At 43.3% G+C, this 18,313-nt stretch overlaps 1 protein-coding gene across 1 annotated transcript in view; it reads right to left on the minus strand.

Annotated features, from left to right (window-relative positions):
* The window catches only part of Ranbp9 (RAN binding protein 9), a 79,996-nt gene extending 62,223 nt beyond the window's left edge, over positions 1 to 17,773 (minus strand). The window contains exons 1-2 of the mRNA XM_042678515.1: positions 17,037 to 17,773; positions 1,615 to 1,726 (exon numbers count right to left, since the gene is read on the minus strand). Coding sequence (XP_042534449.1) covers positions 1,615 to 1,726; positions 17,037 to 17,631 — 707 coding nt within the window. The 5' untranslated portion in view covers positions 17,632 to 17,773. The remainder of the gene's footprint in view (positions 1 to 1,614; positions 1,727 to 17,036) is intronic.
* Between the last annotated feature and the right edge of the window lie 540 nt (positions 17,774 to 18,313).

Here is an 18,313-nt window from a genome sequence, read left to right on the forward strand (position 1 = left end):
GAAGTGGTGCAGTGACTCAAGTGGCAGAGCACTTGCCTTGAGTTGAAGAGCCGAGGGGGAGGGCCCAAGCCCAGAGTTCAAGTCCCACAACCAAGCAAACAAACAAACAAGAAGGACCACATAGGTATTCAAATATAGGTCAACTTGGGCTAGCTAGGAAGGTGGCTCAGTGGTACAGTGCTTGCCTTGCATGCATGAGACCCTGAGTTTGGATTCATTAGCACCACTTAAGCAGAAAAAAGCCGGAAGTGGCACTGTGGCTTAAGTGGTAGAGTGCTGGCCTTGAGCTGAAGAGCTCAGGGGCAGGGCCCAGGCCAGAGTTCAGGCCCACAACCGACAAACATAGATAGATAGATGATTAGATAGATAGATGGATGGATGGATGGATGGATGGATGGATGGATAGATAGATAGATAGGTCAACTTATACACCAAGCCCAATTTTTATCCTAGTAGCTGGATAAATGCTTAAAACAATCTTTGGTATCATAATGAAGAATCAGGAAACACTAAAGGCTAGATCCACTGATTTTTCAATAGTCCTTGAACACAGGTATGCACCAAAATTCCCATGCAACATTCTCAAAATGCCTGTCTTGCCTAAAGCTCTACTTTTGAAAACTCTGATGAGGTTCTTCTTGGGATAAGGCCTAAGCTTTGAAAATTTTACTTATTTATTTATTTATTATTTTTTTGGTAGGGCTTGAACTCTGGGCTTGGGCACTGTCCCTGCATTCTTCAGCTCAAGGCAAGCGCCCTACTGCTTGAGCCATAGCGCCACTTCCGCAGTGAATATTTTAATAGTCCCACAAATCATTCTGATGTACATACACACCATACAACAATGCCAAATTGAAGAGCAATAATATCAAAGTTGATTCCAGGACCTACCAGGGAGTTCTTATTTTGAAAACTTCTAAATCGCATCCTTACTCATGAGGCTTTCAGTCAAGAGCATACCTACACACACTTTTCAAGTGAAACCAAAAATTCTAAACTTTATCCACTGCAAAAAAACCTATAAAGCACCTAATGACTAGGCTCACTAGCTTTTAGAAGATTTAGCTTCTCAACAAAATGTAGAAAATAGGTAATATAAGAAAAAGCCAAGCCAGGCGCCGGTGGCTCATGTCTGTAATCCTAGCTACTCAGGAGGCTGAGATCTGAGGACTTCGGTTCAAAGCCAGCCCGGGCAGGAAAGTCCGTGAAACTCCAATAAACCACCAGAAAACCAGAAGTGACACTGTAGCTCAAGTGGTAGAGCACTTGCTTTGAGCTGAAGAGCTGAGGGATAGTGCCCAAGACCAGAGTTCAAGACACACGACTGACAAAAAAAAAAAAGTCATCCAATTGAGACATTATCCTATTGTTTAACCCCCAACTCTCTATTTTAGTAGTAAACCTACCAGAAAAACCTCAGTTGAAATCAAACTCAAGCTTTAGCCTAAACTAGTATTTAATAAGAACCAGACCCAATCTGCAGTAGTCAGTTCTACCCTGTGCACACCAAAACTTTCAAGACCACAACTTTTGAATTATATCATCAATTTATGAATCAGAACAAAAATAATTACCAAAAAAGCAAACTGATTTTCCTACCCAAATTGTACTTACCCATCTCTTCCCTTACTGACAATTTTCACTTCAAAATAGTAAATCCCACAGGCTGCTGGTATTGGGTGCGTGGCACGAACTGATGCAGCATCTTTGGGAGTTTTACCATGACCTGCATGTGAAACAGAAAAGAAAAAGGCAAGTGAGACACACATATGGAAATCTTAAACAATTTCAGGAATAAGTTTTGGGAATGAAGTTTATTTTCTATTTCCAAAAGATCAAATACTTAAAAAAAAACATTTTCCATAATTAACCCAACATGCAAAATAGTTCATCAGTCACAGAACTGTTCACACTATCAAACGTTTACTAAATTTTCAGAATATGGCCAGGCTTGATGGCTCATGATACTCTAATCTTAGCAACTTAGAAGGCTGATCTTAAGGATGATGGTTTGAGGCCAGCCAGAGCAAAATAGTTCCCTCCCCTCTTTTTTTTTTGCCAGTCGTGGGGCAAATCTGGACCTGAGTGCCATCCCTCAGCTCTTCAGCTCAAGGCTAGTGTTCTACCACTTGAGTCACAGCGCCACTTCCGGCTTTTTTCTTATGTGGTGCTGAGGAATCAAACCCAGGGCCTCATGCAAGGCAAGTACTCTACCACTGAGCCACTTTCCCAGCCCCACAAAAAAAGTTCTTGAGGCTCTATCTCAACTAATAAAAATCTGGGTATACTGGTACATCCCAATACTGTCAAAAAGAAGAAAAAATAACGTATTGTGAAATATAGCACTATTTATTTACCTTTTTTTTCTTTCATACATGTATATTGGGGGAGGGGACATTAGAGAGTTTAAAATCCAGGGACTCCCAATTGCTAGGCAAGTGGTCAACTATTTGAGCCATACCACAAGTCCTTTTGACTTCTTTGAATAGGATCTGAGTTTTTGCCCTGGTCAGTTTGGACTATGATCCTATTTATGCTTCTTACACAGGGACAGACCACTATGCCTCATTTTTTGTTGGTTAAGATGGAGGTCTCATAAACTTTTGTGCCTAAAACTATAATCCTCTCAAGCTTCCGAAGTACCTAGGATTATAGGCATGAGCCATTGCAACCAAGTTTTTTTTAAGGTAAAGAAACAAATACAACATCATTGCTGATATTTTAGGAAATAAGGTAATCAATTTTAAACTAAGCTATTTTTATCTAAGGTTTCCTTCACTCACAATCATATCCCCTACTCTTTGCCCAAGACCAAAATTACCTTGAAAGCTAGCTATCTTGAAAATCTGTAATGAAAATCAAATGAGCAAGAAAAAATTATGTCCATAAAACCACATGGAAAGAAGACAGAAGTTTAAGTAGTATATCACAAGGTACTGGGTTTGAGAAATCTCTATCTCCTCAAAAGGACTGTATAAGAACCAAAGCTCTGGGCTGGGAAGGTGGCTCAGTGGTAGAGCACTTGCCTTGCATGCTCGAGGCCCTGGGTTCGATTCCTCAGTACCACATAAGCAAAAAAAAGAAAAAAGCCAGAAGTGGCGCTCTGGCTCAAGTGGTAGAGCACTAGCCTTGAGCTGAAGAGCTGAGGGACAGCGCCCAGGCCCAGAGTTCAGGCCCCACGACCGGGAAAAAAAAAAAAAAAAGAAAGAAAGAAAGAAATAAAGCTCTAACTCATCACTCAAATGTTCTAGTTAGACATTCTTCACTTAGTGCAATGTTGCCGCTAATCTTTGAGTCATACTTTAAAACTATCTTCATGGACAACAAATTTCTTCTCAAATTCACTTTGTTTTAAAATTAAATACTTCTAATAAGTAAAAAATGTCTTAAAATATACAATGACAATTAAGCACAAATGAGTTATTTTCCCTTACCATTCACTTTACCAAATCACCAATGCACAACCCATCATTGAACAGTTAAGTTTACACTTAAAATACTAATTAATAAATACACACAAGGCCCAAAAGAGAATGAATGGTTCAGTGCTAGGGATGAAAGCAGGGCTTCTTGTAAGCCACTTCTTTCTAATACTATGAAAACTTTTTGTTATGAGCAACAACAACAAAAATGTATTAGGTCTGTGGCCAAGGAGTCAATAAACTAGGTTATGAAGATAAAATCAGAAGTAGCTATGCATAGGCCTGCCAAAAAACTGCCTTAACAAATGTAGGTAACAGATTTTCACTAAGCTAAGCAGTAAGGAAAAACAACAGCACAGATATGCATGATAATCACTTTTAATAAATGTTTAATCAATTACAGTCACAGTAAAATTACGTTCAAATAATTAAATACCATGCTGTGCAAACAAAAGGCAAGTTTAAAACAAGATTAACAGAGAAATCTAAAGTAAATCCTAACTAAACAGACTCTAACTCAAGTCCCAAATCAACTACATTATTATATTTATCAATAGTTTTATCCTAGTAACCAATATTGAAACTAATATCGACAATCTCAAGATGTACTTAAAAACAGTTAACACAATCACTATATGCAATGTACATTATGTAAAAAATCAACTATGTAATTTGGGAGCAGGGATGGAGGGGAGAAATAAGGGAGAACAAAGGAATAGGTGCCACTAACCAAGATATATTGTACTCATAACGTGACTTACAAAATTGTAATAACTACTTTATAATAATAAAAAGTGCCAAAAAAGTTAACACATATTGTATAAAGCACTATATACTACGTTCAATACAGTTATTCTCACGAAACAAGTGTTCCTTACCATCATTTTACAATGATGTAAGTACTTCTTTCCTCATTTTACAATCATGATACTTGCCCCTTGTATTACTGCTAAGCAAGAATTCCAACTCAAGTTTGTGCTAGGACTAAAACGCAAGAATCCCAGCCCAGTATGATTGTGAAGAACTTAGGTACAGTGAGCATTCTGGGAGCACTTCATCTCCTATTCCTGCAACTTCTAAGACAAAAAAGGAAAACTAACATTTGATAGTAAACAACAACTCGAAATGTTAGGTGCTTTTGTACTGATCTTTCCCATTTAGCATTTGTGAATAGGTATTATTTAATCTCATCTTTTATAATGTAGCTTTTAGAGATTATATACCTTGCACTATAAATCCGTAGAATCATGCGTTATTATATCCATGTCTGAATTAAAATCTCATACATTTTTGTTATGTTAAAATAACTACAAAGTACTACACAATCTTAAATCTTGTATCAAGACCTCTATATTTATTATGTTTTATTAAGACATTGTAAAAAAAGACATTGTAAAAAAAAATCTGTAAATGTGAAAATTTAACAGATTTGTTTCAAATTGTGGTACATAGCTGTAATCCCAACAACATGCAGGAAGACGGCAAGTTCAAGGGCAGACTATATGATAAATGAGACTCTTTTCATTTTTATTTAAATTTTAATTCATTTGAAAAGGTAAAGGGAGATGTTTAGATATAAGATAAAAAAATTCATACTACTTCCTAGATGAGACTATTTTTTTTTTTTTTTTTGGGTCCGGTTGTGGGGCCTGAACTCTGGGCCTGGGTGCTGTCCCTCAGCTCTTCAGCTCAAGGCTAGCACTCTACCACTTGAGCCACAGCACCACTTCCGGCTTTTTTCTTTTTGCTTATATGGTGCTGAGGAATCGAACCCAGGGCCTCAGGCATGCAAGGCAAGCGCTCTACCACTGAGCCACCTTCCCAGCCCATAGATGAGACTATTAATATCAGAAGGATAGGACCAATTTCTTTTTTTTTTTTTTTTTGTCGGTCGTGGGGCTTGAACTCTGGGCCTGGACGCTGTCCCTCAGCTCTTCAGCTCAAAGCGAGCGCTCTACCACTTGAGCTACAGCGCCACTTCCGGTTTTCTGGTGGTTTATTGGAGATAGGAGTCTCACGGTCTCTCCTTCCCGGGCTGGCTTTGAACCGTGATCCTCAGATCTCAGCCTCCTGAGTAGCTAGGATTACAGGCGTGAGCCACCAGCGCCCAGCTGATAGGACCAATTTCTAATAATGTTCATCAGCTGCAAGTTAATTACTACTTTAAATTCTGTAAGTTAAATAGAAAAACACTGCCAAAGTTTAAAACTTTTATAATCCCAAGTCCTTATTAAGTGTTCTCCATGAAAGAAACCAATGTACTGCTTTAAAACAGAAAGGTTAGCAAACTAGGCACACGCTCTACCACTAAGCCACATCTCCAGCCTCGTCCCGGGCCTTTCATTAGACTAACTTCAGTATTTTCGTCCAAGCACCACACACACACTGGCTTTTAACATTACCTGTTATTTCACCTTGGAAACATCAAGTTCTAATGAGGTCTGTTCTACCTCAAAATACAACTCTGCTTGAATTCAAGATGGCAGCATTAAAAAAAAAAATCACTTAGGTCATAACACAGCTTTTCCCAGTACCTTAATGAATTTTTTAAAAGTTACAAAACAGCCCTAAGTTTAAAAAAAAAAAAGGTTTGGTTTCATATAGAAAATTGTGCATGCCTACAATGCAATGCAATACTTCAGAAGCTTCTCAACCTGCCACTATGCTCAGCTACCTGTACAAAATCCAAAGTCTACAAATTACAAAGTGATAATGTACTTCCTCAATCAGTACAGATTCATGCATCTCATGTATATTAATTTTATGGTTTGGATTATAATTAAATATTACTTTATTATTCCAACAATTCTAGTTGTGGCTACTGGGAGCTTTCTCATTTGCGCCCCTTCCCCCCCTCCCCCCATATGAAGATACTCTTGTTAGATGTTTTTGTTTGTTTACTTGTTTGTTTTTTTGTCCGGTCGTGAGACCTGAACTCTGGGCCTGGGCGCTGTCCCTCATCTCTTCAGCTCAAGGCTAGCGCTCTACCACTTGAGCCACAGCGCCACTTCTGGCTTTTTTCTTTTTGCTTATGTAGTGCTGAGCAATCAAACCCAGGGCCTCATGCATGCAAGGCAAGCGCTCTACCACTGGGCCACTTTACCAGCCCATTGTTTGTTTTTATGCTAGTAATGGGCCTTGAACTCAGAATCAGGCATTCTCCCTTAGCTTTTTCTGCTTAAGGCAGACCAGACCCAAAAACAAAATTAAAAAAATATTACAGTTATCCATCCAAAATTACAATATAATACAGAGTATCTTCTGACCTAACAATATAATCACATTTTGTATACTCAATCTTCTCTTCCTCTCCTCAGGCCATGACAACCACTTATCTTTTTTTTTTTTTTTAATAAGCTTTTCTTTGTCAGTTGTGTGGCCTGAACTCTGGGCCTGGGCACTGTCCCTCAGCTCTTCAGCTCAAGGCTAGCGCTCTACCACCTGAGCCACAGCACCACTTCCGGCTTTTTTTTTCTTTTTGCTTATGTGGTGCTGAGGAATTGAACCCAGGGCCTCTGGCATGCAAGGCAAGCGCTCTACCACTGAGCCACCTTCCCAGCCCCACAACCATATCTTTTTACACAACCTTACACAATCTTTTTACACAACCTTATCTTTTTACTGTCTCTATCAGTTCACTTTTTTCAGGATGTCATACAATAAAATCACAGATTATCTAGCTTTTTTACATTCTCAGACATCTGTCTGACTAGTTCAATTCTTTTTACCATTGTTAATAATCCTTTGTATGAATGTGCCATAGTTTTTCCATTCACCTGTCACTGAAAGGTATCTTGATTGTTTCCAGTTTATAGCAATTATGAGTAAAGTTGCTATCAATACTCACATGCAAGCCAGGCACTGGTGGCTCACACCTGTAATCCTAGCTATTTCAGAAGCTGAGATCTGAGGCTCAAGATTCAAAGCCAGCCCGGGCAGGAAAGTCTGTGAGACTCTTATCTCCAATAAACCGCCAGAAAACTGGAAGTGGCTCTGGGGCTCAAGTGGTAGAGCACTTGCTTGCCTTGAGCTGAAGAGCTCAGGGACAGCACCCAGGCCCAAAGTTCAAGCCCCATGACAAAAAAAAATAAAATAAAATAAAAAAATTCACATGCAGAAATGAGGGTGTAACTCCATGAAGAATAGTGTGTAGAGCACAGGAAGCATGTAGTTTGGCGCTTGCCTAGCATGCTCAAGGCCGTAGGCCTTGTGAGTTTTCCATGTGACATGAGTTTTCAGATCAGTGTGTAAAATACCTAGGAGCATAACTACTATAAGTATGATACAATTATGTTTAGACTTACTAGGAACTGCCAAACCATCTTCTAAAGTAGATGTGCCATTTTGCATTACCATAGCAATAAATTTGAGTTCCTGTTGTTTGGTATCCAAACCAGCAACTGACACTGTTTTTCAATGCTAGCCATTCTAATAGATATGGATTTCCTCTTTGTTAAAGATAATATAATATAAAACAAAATAAATCCTGGTTGGGTTGAGAGGGGGGAGAATGACGGAAGGGTGACATTGATCAAAATTCATTGTACTCAAACTGATTTGCTGAATGGCAACTACTTTGCACAACTACTTGAAGATAATAAAAATATGATTAAAAGAACAACCCTGAATCCAATTTTAATTTTAATTAACAGCTATCAAGCACTTCACAAGTCAAAGAAGTCCAAGCAGGGCGCTAGTGGCTCACGCCTGTACTCCTAGCTACTCAGGAGGCTGAGATCTGAGGATCTCCGTTCAAAGCCAGACCGGGCAGGAGAGACTGTGAGACTCCTATCTCCAATAAACCACCAGAAAACCGGAAGTGGCGCTGTAGCTCAAGTGGTAGAGCGCTCGCCTTGAGCTGAAGAGCTGAGGGACAGCACCCAGGCCCAGAGTTCAAGCCCCACGACCAACAAAAAAAAAAGAAGTTCAAAAGCTACAGTTATATAAACAGCAGAGTCAGCCACTTCTGAAACTACACACAAATGCCCATATGTAGACTATTAAGGGCAGTAATATCTGTAGTGCTTGGCTAATGCTTTACGAAGTTCCTCACACATTTTAAGTGCTTCCTGAGATCTATGTCTCCCCTAAGTCCTGCTCTTTTTAACACACATGTATGTGGAAAATGGAAAACATGGGTTTTCCCAGTAATACATTTAGGATACTACAGCAGAGATGCCATTATCTTCTTCTAGGACATACATTCCAAACTTCTACTTTTTAAAGGACTTCACTTGTCAACACCCCCTCCTCAATGTGATGGGAACATCAATTCTCTGAATCTTTTCTTGTATTTTTACTCCTTTTTTCCTCTTCCTTTTTCTTTCCTTCTAGAATAGGCTAATGATTCTTCTAGAATCATTTAAAGGCTCTCAAATACTGTCTTATGTGTATCTTTCCATCACACATATCCAGCAAAACCAGTCTCTAACCAATATTACATACACTCTACCTTCCCTACTCCTACAGATGTCCTTTGCTGAATAAAGTAACAATCTTGACAATAACCACCACTATGAACTTAAGATGTTACCTGGAGTTTCCCAGTGCTATCAACAATAGTTTCAGAAATCTTCAGTCAGCTTGTTCCCCATTCCTCTCAATGGCTAGTCCACATTTCATCATTCACTTTTAAGTCCTCTACTCAAATTCAGTGAGCCTATTTTGTAAAGAAAATGGGAGGCCATTAGACGTGGTCATATTCAGCTCTCTACCTGCTATTACAAAGTGTCTAGGCCCATACTAGTCTTCACCTCTTCCACTACCATCAGAGTGGAAGACAAAATTTCCTCTCTTTTCTCCTGAGCTAGACACTTGTGGCTCACACCTATAATCCTAGCTACTCAGGAGGCTGAGCTCTTAGGATCACGGTTCAAAGCCAGACTTTTATCTCAATTAACCACAAAAACCTGGAAATGGAGTTGTGGCTCAAGTTAGCCTTGAGCACAAAAGCTCAGGGACAGAATCCAGGCCCAGAGTTCAAGTTCCAAAACTGGCACGCGCGCGCACACACACACTCCTTACACACACACACACACACACACACACACACACACACACACACACACACACACACACACACACCTTCCAGTGCTCTATAGATTCTCCACACACACCTTCCTGTGCTCTATAGATTCTCTTCTGCTCCCAGTCTTTACTCTTTCTCCTCAACTCCTCCTTTAAGAATACAATGTCCCGGGCTGGGAAGATGGCTCAGTGGTAGAGCGCTTGCCTTGCATGCCTGAGGCCCTGGGTTCGATTCCTCAGCACCACATAAGCAAAAAGAAAAAAGCCAGAGTGGCACTGTGGCTCAAGTGGCAGAGTGCTAGCCTTGAGCTCAAGAGCTGAGGGGCAGCGCCCAGGCCCAGAGTTCAGGCCCCACAACCGGACCCAAAAAAAAAAGAATACAATGTCCCAAACACCCACTTTGCACAAAATACTGTGCATTGTGGTTATATATCATTCTCATGATATACTAGTTGGTGGTGAATATAATGAACTTTTTTAACTTTAAAGTAATAAAACCAGATATTGTTAATATCTATTTGCTAGATTCCATTAAGCAAATTTTGTTCACATTTATTGAACACACCTTGAACAAACATCATAGTCTCAGTTAACTTATGTCCTTTCAGTTTTACCTACACATTCAAATTCTCAGATAGACTTAGAAATGATACAACTTTTGCTAATAGTACTTTCTAAAGTAAATTTAAGGATAATTTTGATTATGTGGAGTTTTCACCTTAAATGCTCACATTAAAAGCTAACCCTGGCTGGGCAATAGTGGCTCATACCTTTAAACTTAAGTCACTCAGGAGGCTGAGACTGGAAGATCCTGTTTGGAAGCCAACAAGAAAAGGAAAGCCCATGAGCCTTCCTATTAACCACTAAAAAAGTCAGAAGTGGAGCTGTGGTTCAAGTGGCAGAGTGCTAACCTAGGCACAAAAAGCTCAGGGGCAGCACCCAGGCCCTGAGTTCAAGCTGCAGAAGTCAATTAAAAACAAACAGCTAACTAGCTAAAATGTAAAAAACAACTTGCTTTAATCTCATCCTCCTCATCTTTCTTCACCTACAGTTCTCAAGAGTAATTTATATACTAGCCTTCAGCCTTCTATTTATTTGGTCTCTTTTTCAACCTGCTGAAATCTGTCTTGCCCCCATCACATAATTCTCACTGGGCTCTAGATGATCAGTGATCTGACTTCCAAATCTGGTGGAAGACTGTGCCTACTACTAAGGCTGTCTGCTGCACTGCACACCCAGGGTCTCTTCCTTTCTGATCACCCTACCTCTATTTTCCTTAGATTTCATCTGGTCTTTCAATGGTGCTATTGCTCAGGCCCACCTCTGACCCAGTCTTTTCTCTTCACATCCACATGCTCTTGAGTTCAACTACCTCCTACAGGTGACCCTTAAGTTACTCATAACCTAGACTTCTTTCCCTCTCCCAAGCTTTGGTTAAGTCAGGACCTCTGCCGACCCTTCCTAGATAGTGCCTCACCATATGGTCCTTACTGAAAGAAGTGAGGACCAGACTATCTTTGTGGCAGGAGATATTTTGCTTGTAACTGTGTGCCCACACCACAGTTGGCTCAAACACAGATCAGCCCTGCTATTGAAGATCACCATCCACACCAAAGCACTTAATGAAAGCCTTTGTCCAAATGAGAAAAAATGGCAATTAGCTAGATCAATCTGATATACCTCTCAAGAATATAAATAGGAAAGGAAAGGTAAGCCAATTAGTAGGGGGGAAAAAACCCAGCAACTTGCAACTGTGACTGAGTCACTCCAACTGCAGAAGAGAATGAATGAAGTGGATTCTGGTGGCCAAGATCACTTGGAGCCCTGGACTTTAGAAGCCTTGTTCTGTTCCTTCCTGTAAGGACTGTTTCACTGGTGTTTTCTGCTTTCCATGAAGTCATATCACAGGGTTAGAATTCCCATTGTTACTCATCTCTAAATATATTGGAGTATAGTACTAATATCTTAATCAAAATATATTTGGTCATGTTAAGAACTTTACAGAGCTAGAAAACCAAGCATCACCCTTGATTTTCTTCTCTCCACAGACAGTGTGGAGGCCCTGAGTTTAAGCCCCAAGATTGGCACCAAAAAGAAAGAAAAAAGTATAATTTACAATTCCATTCTTCCTATTATTCTCAAAATTTCACTTCCCTGGCATTCCTCCTGATTTATACTAATAGTATCAAAAGTGTCCCCAACTTTGATATTCTGAAGCACTGTGTTCCAGTTATCTTATCCTCACACAGGAAGTACTTTTCATTGCAATAACTCTTCATAAAGTTATAAATGTGACCAATACCTGAGATAAATAAGTCGCTCACAAATTAAAAGCAGCAATAATACAGAATAAAAAGATTACTAAACTTGGGAGTCAAGAGATTAGCTTCCACTCCTGCCTTACTTGTGACAGAAAACCTGACTTTCAGGTGTCCCACTTTCTCAAATCTAAAATGAGATAGATATAACAACCTTGTCCAGATCTACTAGTGCATATATCAAAACACTCTGCAAAGTAGCCAAATAGTGATAACTTAAAGATATAAACATCACTCTAGAACTGAAACATACGAAGTCCACTATCACGTTCAATAAAATGTTTTAAAGTACAATGAAGTCATTATTATAACCGAGTCTAAACCTGTTGCTTGTTTGCGTGCACACGCGTGGCCTCGCATGCGCGTGCCCTCGCGTGTGTATGTGTTTGTGCATGCCAGTCCTGAGCTTGAATGCAGGGCCTGGGCTTTTTGTACTCAAGACTAGCACCCTACCACTTGAGCATCCTCCACTTCCAGCTTTTTGCTGGTTAATAGCAAGTTTTCCTGACCAGGCTGGCTTCAAACCTGGATCCTCAGATCTCAGCCTCCTGCATAGCTAGGATTACAGGCGTGAGCCACCAGCATACAGTTTACATGTCACTTTTGTAATTATCCAATACTGGAAAGAACATTTAAAATAAAAATAGCTATTCCGGGCTGGGAAGGTGGCTCAGTGGTAGAGCGCTTGCCTTGCATGCATGAGGCCCTGGGTTCGATTCCTCAGCACCACATAAGTAAAAAGAAAAAAGCCAGAAGTGGTGCTGTGGCTCAAGTGGTAGAGGGCTAGCCTTGAGCTGAAGAACTGAGGGACAGTGACCAGGCCCAGAGTTCAGGCCCCATGATGGGACCCAAAAAAAAAAAAAAAAAAGAATAGCTATTCCTTGAGGTTAGTATTTGATCAAAAAAACCTCCAGTGATTTTAACACATACTATTCTATTCTTCTGCAATCCAACCAACTTTATCTGCATAGTTAACATTTTTAACATTAATACCTTCAAATCACTTAAAGAACAATACTGAGTTGGGTGTGGTGATACACTCCTCTAATACTAGCCTTCTACTTGGTCAGGAAGACAGGGGAAGCCTAGGCAAAAAGTCACAGGACCTCTCATCTGAACTAACAGCCAGATGTAGTGTTTCACACCTGTGATCCCAGCTAAAGGAGGCATAGGGAGGAGGATCCTGGGTTAAGCCCAGTCTACACAAAAGGCACTGTGACTGTATTTGAAAATTAACTGAAGCAAGAAGGGATGGAGACAAGGGGGGGAGAAGGGGAGTCAGTGTCCATAGCTCAGTGGTAAAGCAATTGCCTAGCAAGCCTACAGTCCTGAGTTCAAACTCCAGCACTACCAAAAAGAAAAATAGGAAGAGGAAAAAAAAAACAAACTGCTTCTAGGGGGCTGGGAAGGTGGCTCAGTGGTAGAGTGCTTGCCTTGCATGCATGAGGCCCTGAGTTCGATTCCTCGGCACCACATAAGCAAAAAGAAAAAAGCCGGAAGTGACAGTGGCTCAAGTGGTAGTGCGCTAGCCTTGAGCTGAAGAGCTGAGGGACAGTACCCAGGCCCAGAGTTCAGGCCCCACAACTGGACCCAAACAAACAAAACAAAAAACAGCAATCCAATTAAGAGTGACAACTCAAAACAGGGAACGTATTCACAGTAAAAACAAAAACTTTTCTATTTAAAAGGTATGGAAAAATCATCATTCTTGAAAAACTACGAATCTTTAAAATTCTGTACCATATAAAATATTATCCAAAGTTCTTAATATTTAATAAGTGCCTCATAAATGGCCAATAAATACAAGAAAAAATGTTCAACATTTTAGCCACAAATGAAATGCAAATCAAAATGACACTGAGATTCCATCTCATTCCAGACAGAATAGTAGTCAACAACAAATACTGGAGAGAGAGGGGGGCAGCAGGGAAGAACCCTCATTCAGTGTTGGTAGAAAAATAAACTAGTGGAACCACTATGGAAATCAGTATGAAGGGTCATAAAAAAATTTATAAACAGACGTACCTTATAATCATGCCCTACCATTCTTGGGCACACATCCAAAGGAGTGTAAATCTATACCAGAGAGATACACTTATTTATCCCAGTGCTTTAGAATCAGCCTAAGTGTCCAACAACCATAAAAAGAATAAACTGTGGTATATATACATGATGGAGTATCATTTGGCAAAACAAGAGTAGACTGATATCATGTGCAGGAAACTGGATAGAACTTAATATCATGTTGAGAAAGAAAATCTCAAAAGGCAAATATCTCCTATTTTTGTTTATATGCAGAATCTATACCTAAAATGATAATGACATATGAGTGTAAAAGGGGAACTGGGGTGGGGGGGAGCATGAGGAGGGAGAAGAAGGCACTGTGCAGGGAGCATGACCAAATATATAATACCTATATATAATATATACTATATCATTATATATTTTAAAATACAATTATAAGCCAGTGCTGGTGGCTCATGTCTGTAATCCCAGGTACTCAGGAGGCTGAGATCTGAGGTTTCCAGTTCAAAGCCCTGCCAGGGCAGGTAAGTCAGTGAGACTCTTATCTTCAATTAACCACCAGAAAACCAAAAACAGAGCTGTGCTTCAAAGTGGTAGAGTAACAACCTTGAGCGAAAGAGCTTAGGGACAGCACGCCCAGGCCTGAGTTCAAGTCCACAACCGACCAAAAAAAAAAAAATATATATATATATAAAGTTATAGTTATAGTTATATTTTATAATTATATAAAATATGCATGTATACAGTTCATAATGAACATGCATATATGTAGATAACATCATGAAACACTCTAAACGCTGCTAAGGGGGGAGAGGAAAGTGGAGGGCGAAAAGAGAATAGATGGGATGAGTCTCATAAAGTGCATCTTACAGATCTACAGAAATACAATTAACCTCTTTGTACAGTTAATTTATGCTTTTTTTTTTCAAGTGCTTCAAAATGCTTAGGTAGAAGCCACACAATGTTGTTGTTGTTGTTGTTTTACTTCAAAGTTGTATTATCCTTTACCTATCTTCATTTGCCCAGTCCCACTGAGTCAAAGTTGCCCACTACATTTGGTGAGGATCTCTCAGAAGACACACAGAAAAGTAACAATGACAACAGAAAACACAGAGACATTAAAATAACAAGACTGAAGGAAGAAGTTAGAGAGACTGTAACATGGGGAAAGGGAGAAACAGGAGAAAAAAAGATGACAAATAACAAAATCTGTTCTTCCACAATAATTAATGGTTTTAGAAGAGTGATGTTTCTAGAAAGTGAATCTTAGTATTACACAACAGAAAGTAACAAAAAGGCCAACAGGAAAGATAGACATGTTCCATGAATATTGCAAACTCCAAGTAATTCTACATAAGCAAATCATCAATTTTATGTAAAAGAAGTTAGGTATAACTAATCAAGACATAGTACAGTGCCAACAAACTATCACCAGAAGGTGAGATATCATAGAAATCCAAAGCTGGACATTTCCTAAGCAATCATCTAGCTGAATTGCCACATTATTCAGGAAGAACTGAGGCCTGGTATTGTAATAAACCTACAATCACAAATGATTTCAGGGCTTAGGAAAACTAAGATTCTTTGTTCAGTCATTTCCTATAGACACTGCTTGATTTCATAAGCTAATTATTTACCATCAATGATAGATGTTAAATGATCAACAATGTTAAATGATAAATGACAAACTTTTGTCAAGTGGAACAAAAACATTCTAGTAGCCAGATCAGAAGTAAACACCTCATGACACAGAACCTGCTCACACAAACTTAAAAACAAAATTAAGTAATACTTCACAAGGGAATTAACAAAAATGTCCTAACTTAAGGGGAAAAATACAATATTTTGAAATGTTCTCCGTTTAGATTAAGAAACTATTCAAAATTGAAAGTACTTCTTTGGGCCTAAGGCAAAGATAAAAAGAAGGGATCTTCAACAAGGCTTTGATAGCCAAATAAATCATTTGCTGGATAAATCAACCTGATAAGGTTTCTGTAGCCAAAGCTCCTTTGATTAAATAGTAACTTATTTATCAAGGTTCATCTCAAATTTCAACCCCAAGTACTTTTAGGTTGTTTATACCCTCCACAGCCAGGCTACCGGGACCTAAAGCAGCCCCTCCCTTCGTAGCCAATCAAAATGAGAATGCTTAGAACGTAAAAGCCCCAGCTTTAAGGTTTGGGGCCTAAACCCCTGTATTTGTTTCCAGACAAACTGATAGACCGGATTGATTCTCCACCCTCCCTCCCACTCGAGTAAACTTGACACATGCCATAATCTGGGTTCCACTTCAAAAAACCTTACTGCGGTTTACAGATACACCTGATTTGTTTGAAGCTTTGTTTTAACCTAGGACAGCGGTGGGGGGAGGGTAAGCATAAACCCAAGGAGGTTGCTTTTAACTGCAGGTGCAAAATATAAGGCAATCCTCTTCAAAATCGCAAATAATATTCCCCCCCCCCCCAAAAAAACCCATTGTTTTCAACAAGACTTCACATCATACCAACCCGGAAATGTAGAGCATTTCCAATCTGGAGAGGCAGCTTTCTGCTCCCCAGAAAAAACACGTACTCATGGGGTTCTGGTCTGGCTCTCTTTTTCCAGTTGCTTTTAGTTGATACACTGATGGCAACCTTAGGCTCCATCCATGTCCTTTTGTCCCCCGCTTAGACGATCTCTGGCCTAATTTTGGACAAAATCCTGCACTGATTACCCCGAGTGTGTGTGTGTGTGTGTGTGTGTGTGTGTGTGTGTGTGTGTGTGTGTGTGTGTGTGTGTGTGTGTGTGTGTGTGTGTGTGTGTGTGTGTGTGTGTGTGTGTGTCCACTGATTACCCCTCCCCGTGTATGAGTCCCTCCTGCCCTCCCTGCCCGAGAAATCGTTGCCTCCGAACCGGGCCCAGCTTCGTCCCCCCCCCCCCCCCCCCCCCCCAGTGAAGGAACGATCGTCCGACCCGCCACCTGGAGAACAATGTAACCCAACTCCAGCCCTTAGATTCCTCCATCCAAGCCGCAAGATTTATCTCCGAGCAATCCGACAGAGACTGGCATCCCGTCCCCGGGAAGACCCCGGCGGTGCCTGGCTCCCAGGCCTAGGACCCCGGGCTGCCCCCCATGCTGGGGAGGACTTTGTACTCCAGGCGCATTTCCAAGACCCTCGCCCCGGGGACCCCACGCCCGCCCTGGGGCAGCGGGCCCCGGGGGTCAGCGCCCGTGCCGCCCACCCCCCCCCCCGCGGCCCCGTACCTTTGTAGTGCACCCGCAGGTTGTTCTGCGAGAGGCCGATGTAGCTGAACTTGTCCTTCGGGCTCCAGGAGCGGGGCAGCGGCGTCTCCTGCTCGTCCACCGCCGGGTAGAGACGCTTCAGCCGCCGCTGCAGCTCCTTCTCCTGCTCGTTGAGGGCCGAGTCCCCGTGCGGGAAGGGGGCCGCGGCGCTGCTGCCCGCCGCCAGGGCCGGGGCCGGGGTGCCCGCGGCCGGGCCGGGGCCCGCGGCCAAGCCGGGCGGCGCGGGGGGCGCAGGGGTCGGGGCGGCCGCCGAGGCGGGGGGCGGCGGCGGCGGGGCCGCGGTGGCCGGGGGCGGCGGCGGCGGCGGCGGCGGCGGGTGGAGGAGCAGAGCCGCCGCCGCGACCCCCAGGCCGCCGCCGCCCGTGCCGCCGCCCGGAGAACCGGCCGGAGAAGAGCCGGCACTGACGGTCGGGGGCGCGGGCAGAACGACGCCGGAGCCGGGGGCCGGGGCCCCGGCCGCGGGCGGCGGCGGCGGCGGCGGCGGCGGCAGCTGCTGCTGCTGCTGTTGTGGCTGCTGCTGCGGCTGCGACGGCGGCGGCGGCGGCTGCCCGGACATCCCGGCCACGACTCAGACTCGGGCCACCTCCACCTCTTCTTGGGCTCCTTCCTCGTCGGCTTTCCCGAGGGCGCTGTCGCTGCGGCCGCCTGCACCAGGCGCCCAGTCCGCCCGCCCCGGAAGCAGGCGGCGGGCCGCGCGGCGGGGAGAACGCGGCGGTTGGGGGCGCGGGGAGGTGGAAGTGGGCGGCGGGGCCCAGCGGCCCCCCGGAGAGAACGTTGGCCCGAGCAGCGGCCGCGCGGCCGGGGACGCGGCGCCGCGGGCGGGGGCGGCGCGGGGACGCGGGCTGAGGGGGGCGGACGGGGCGCGCTGGCGGCCGCGGCGGCCGCTGCTCTCGCGGCGGTTTCCCGGCGGGCAGGCGGACGGCGCGAGACGCTGCGCGCGGGCGGCGCTAGGCGAGGGGGCGGGCCGGAGGCGCGAGGGGCGGGAGGAGGCGGGCAGCTGGGGCCCGAGCGCGCCTAGACCCGCCTCTCCCGGGGCCGCGACCGCTCGGCGGCTGGGGCGCGCGGGGCTCCGGGCGCGGCGGCTCCCTCGGCAGCGCCGCCTCCTCCCGCCCGCCGCCGCCGCCGCCGCCAGCGCCGTCGCCGCCGTGACTCCGCCCACTCCCCTTCTTTTTGTTGTTGTGGCCCCGCCTCCCTCCCCGCCCGGGGCTGCTCGGGGCCCGGGTGCCGCGGGTCGCCCA

Source organism: Dipodomys spectabilis, unplaced genomic scaffold, assembly GCF_019054845.1.
Source record: "Dipodomys spectabilis isolate Male_0828 unplaced genomic scaffold, ASM1905484v1 ptg000045l, whole genome shotgun sequence".
NCBI classification, from domain to species: Eukaryota; Metazoa; Chordata; class Mammalia; order Rodentia; family Heteromyidae; genus Dipodomys; species Dipodomys spectabilis.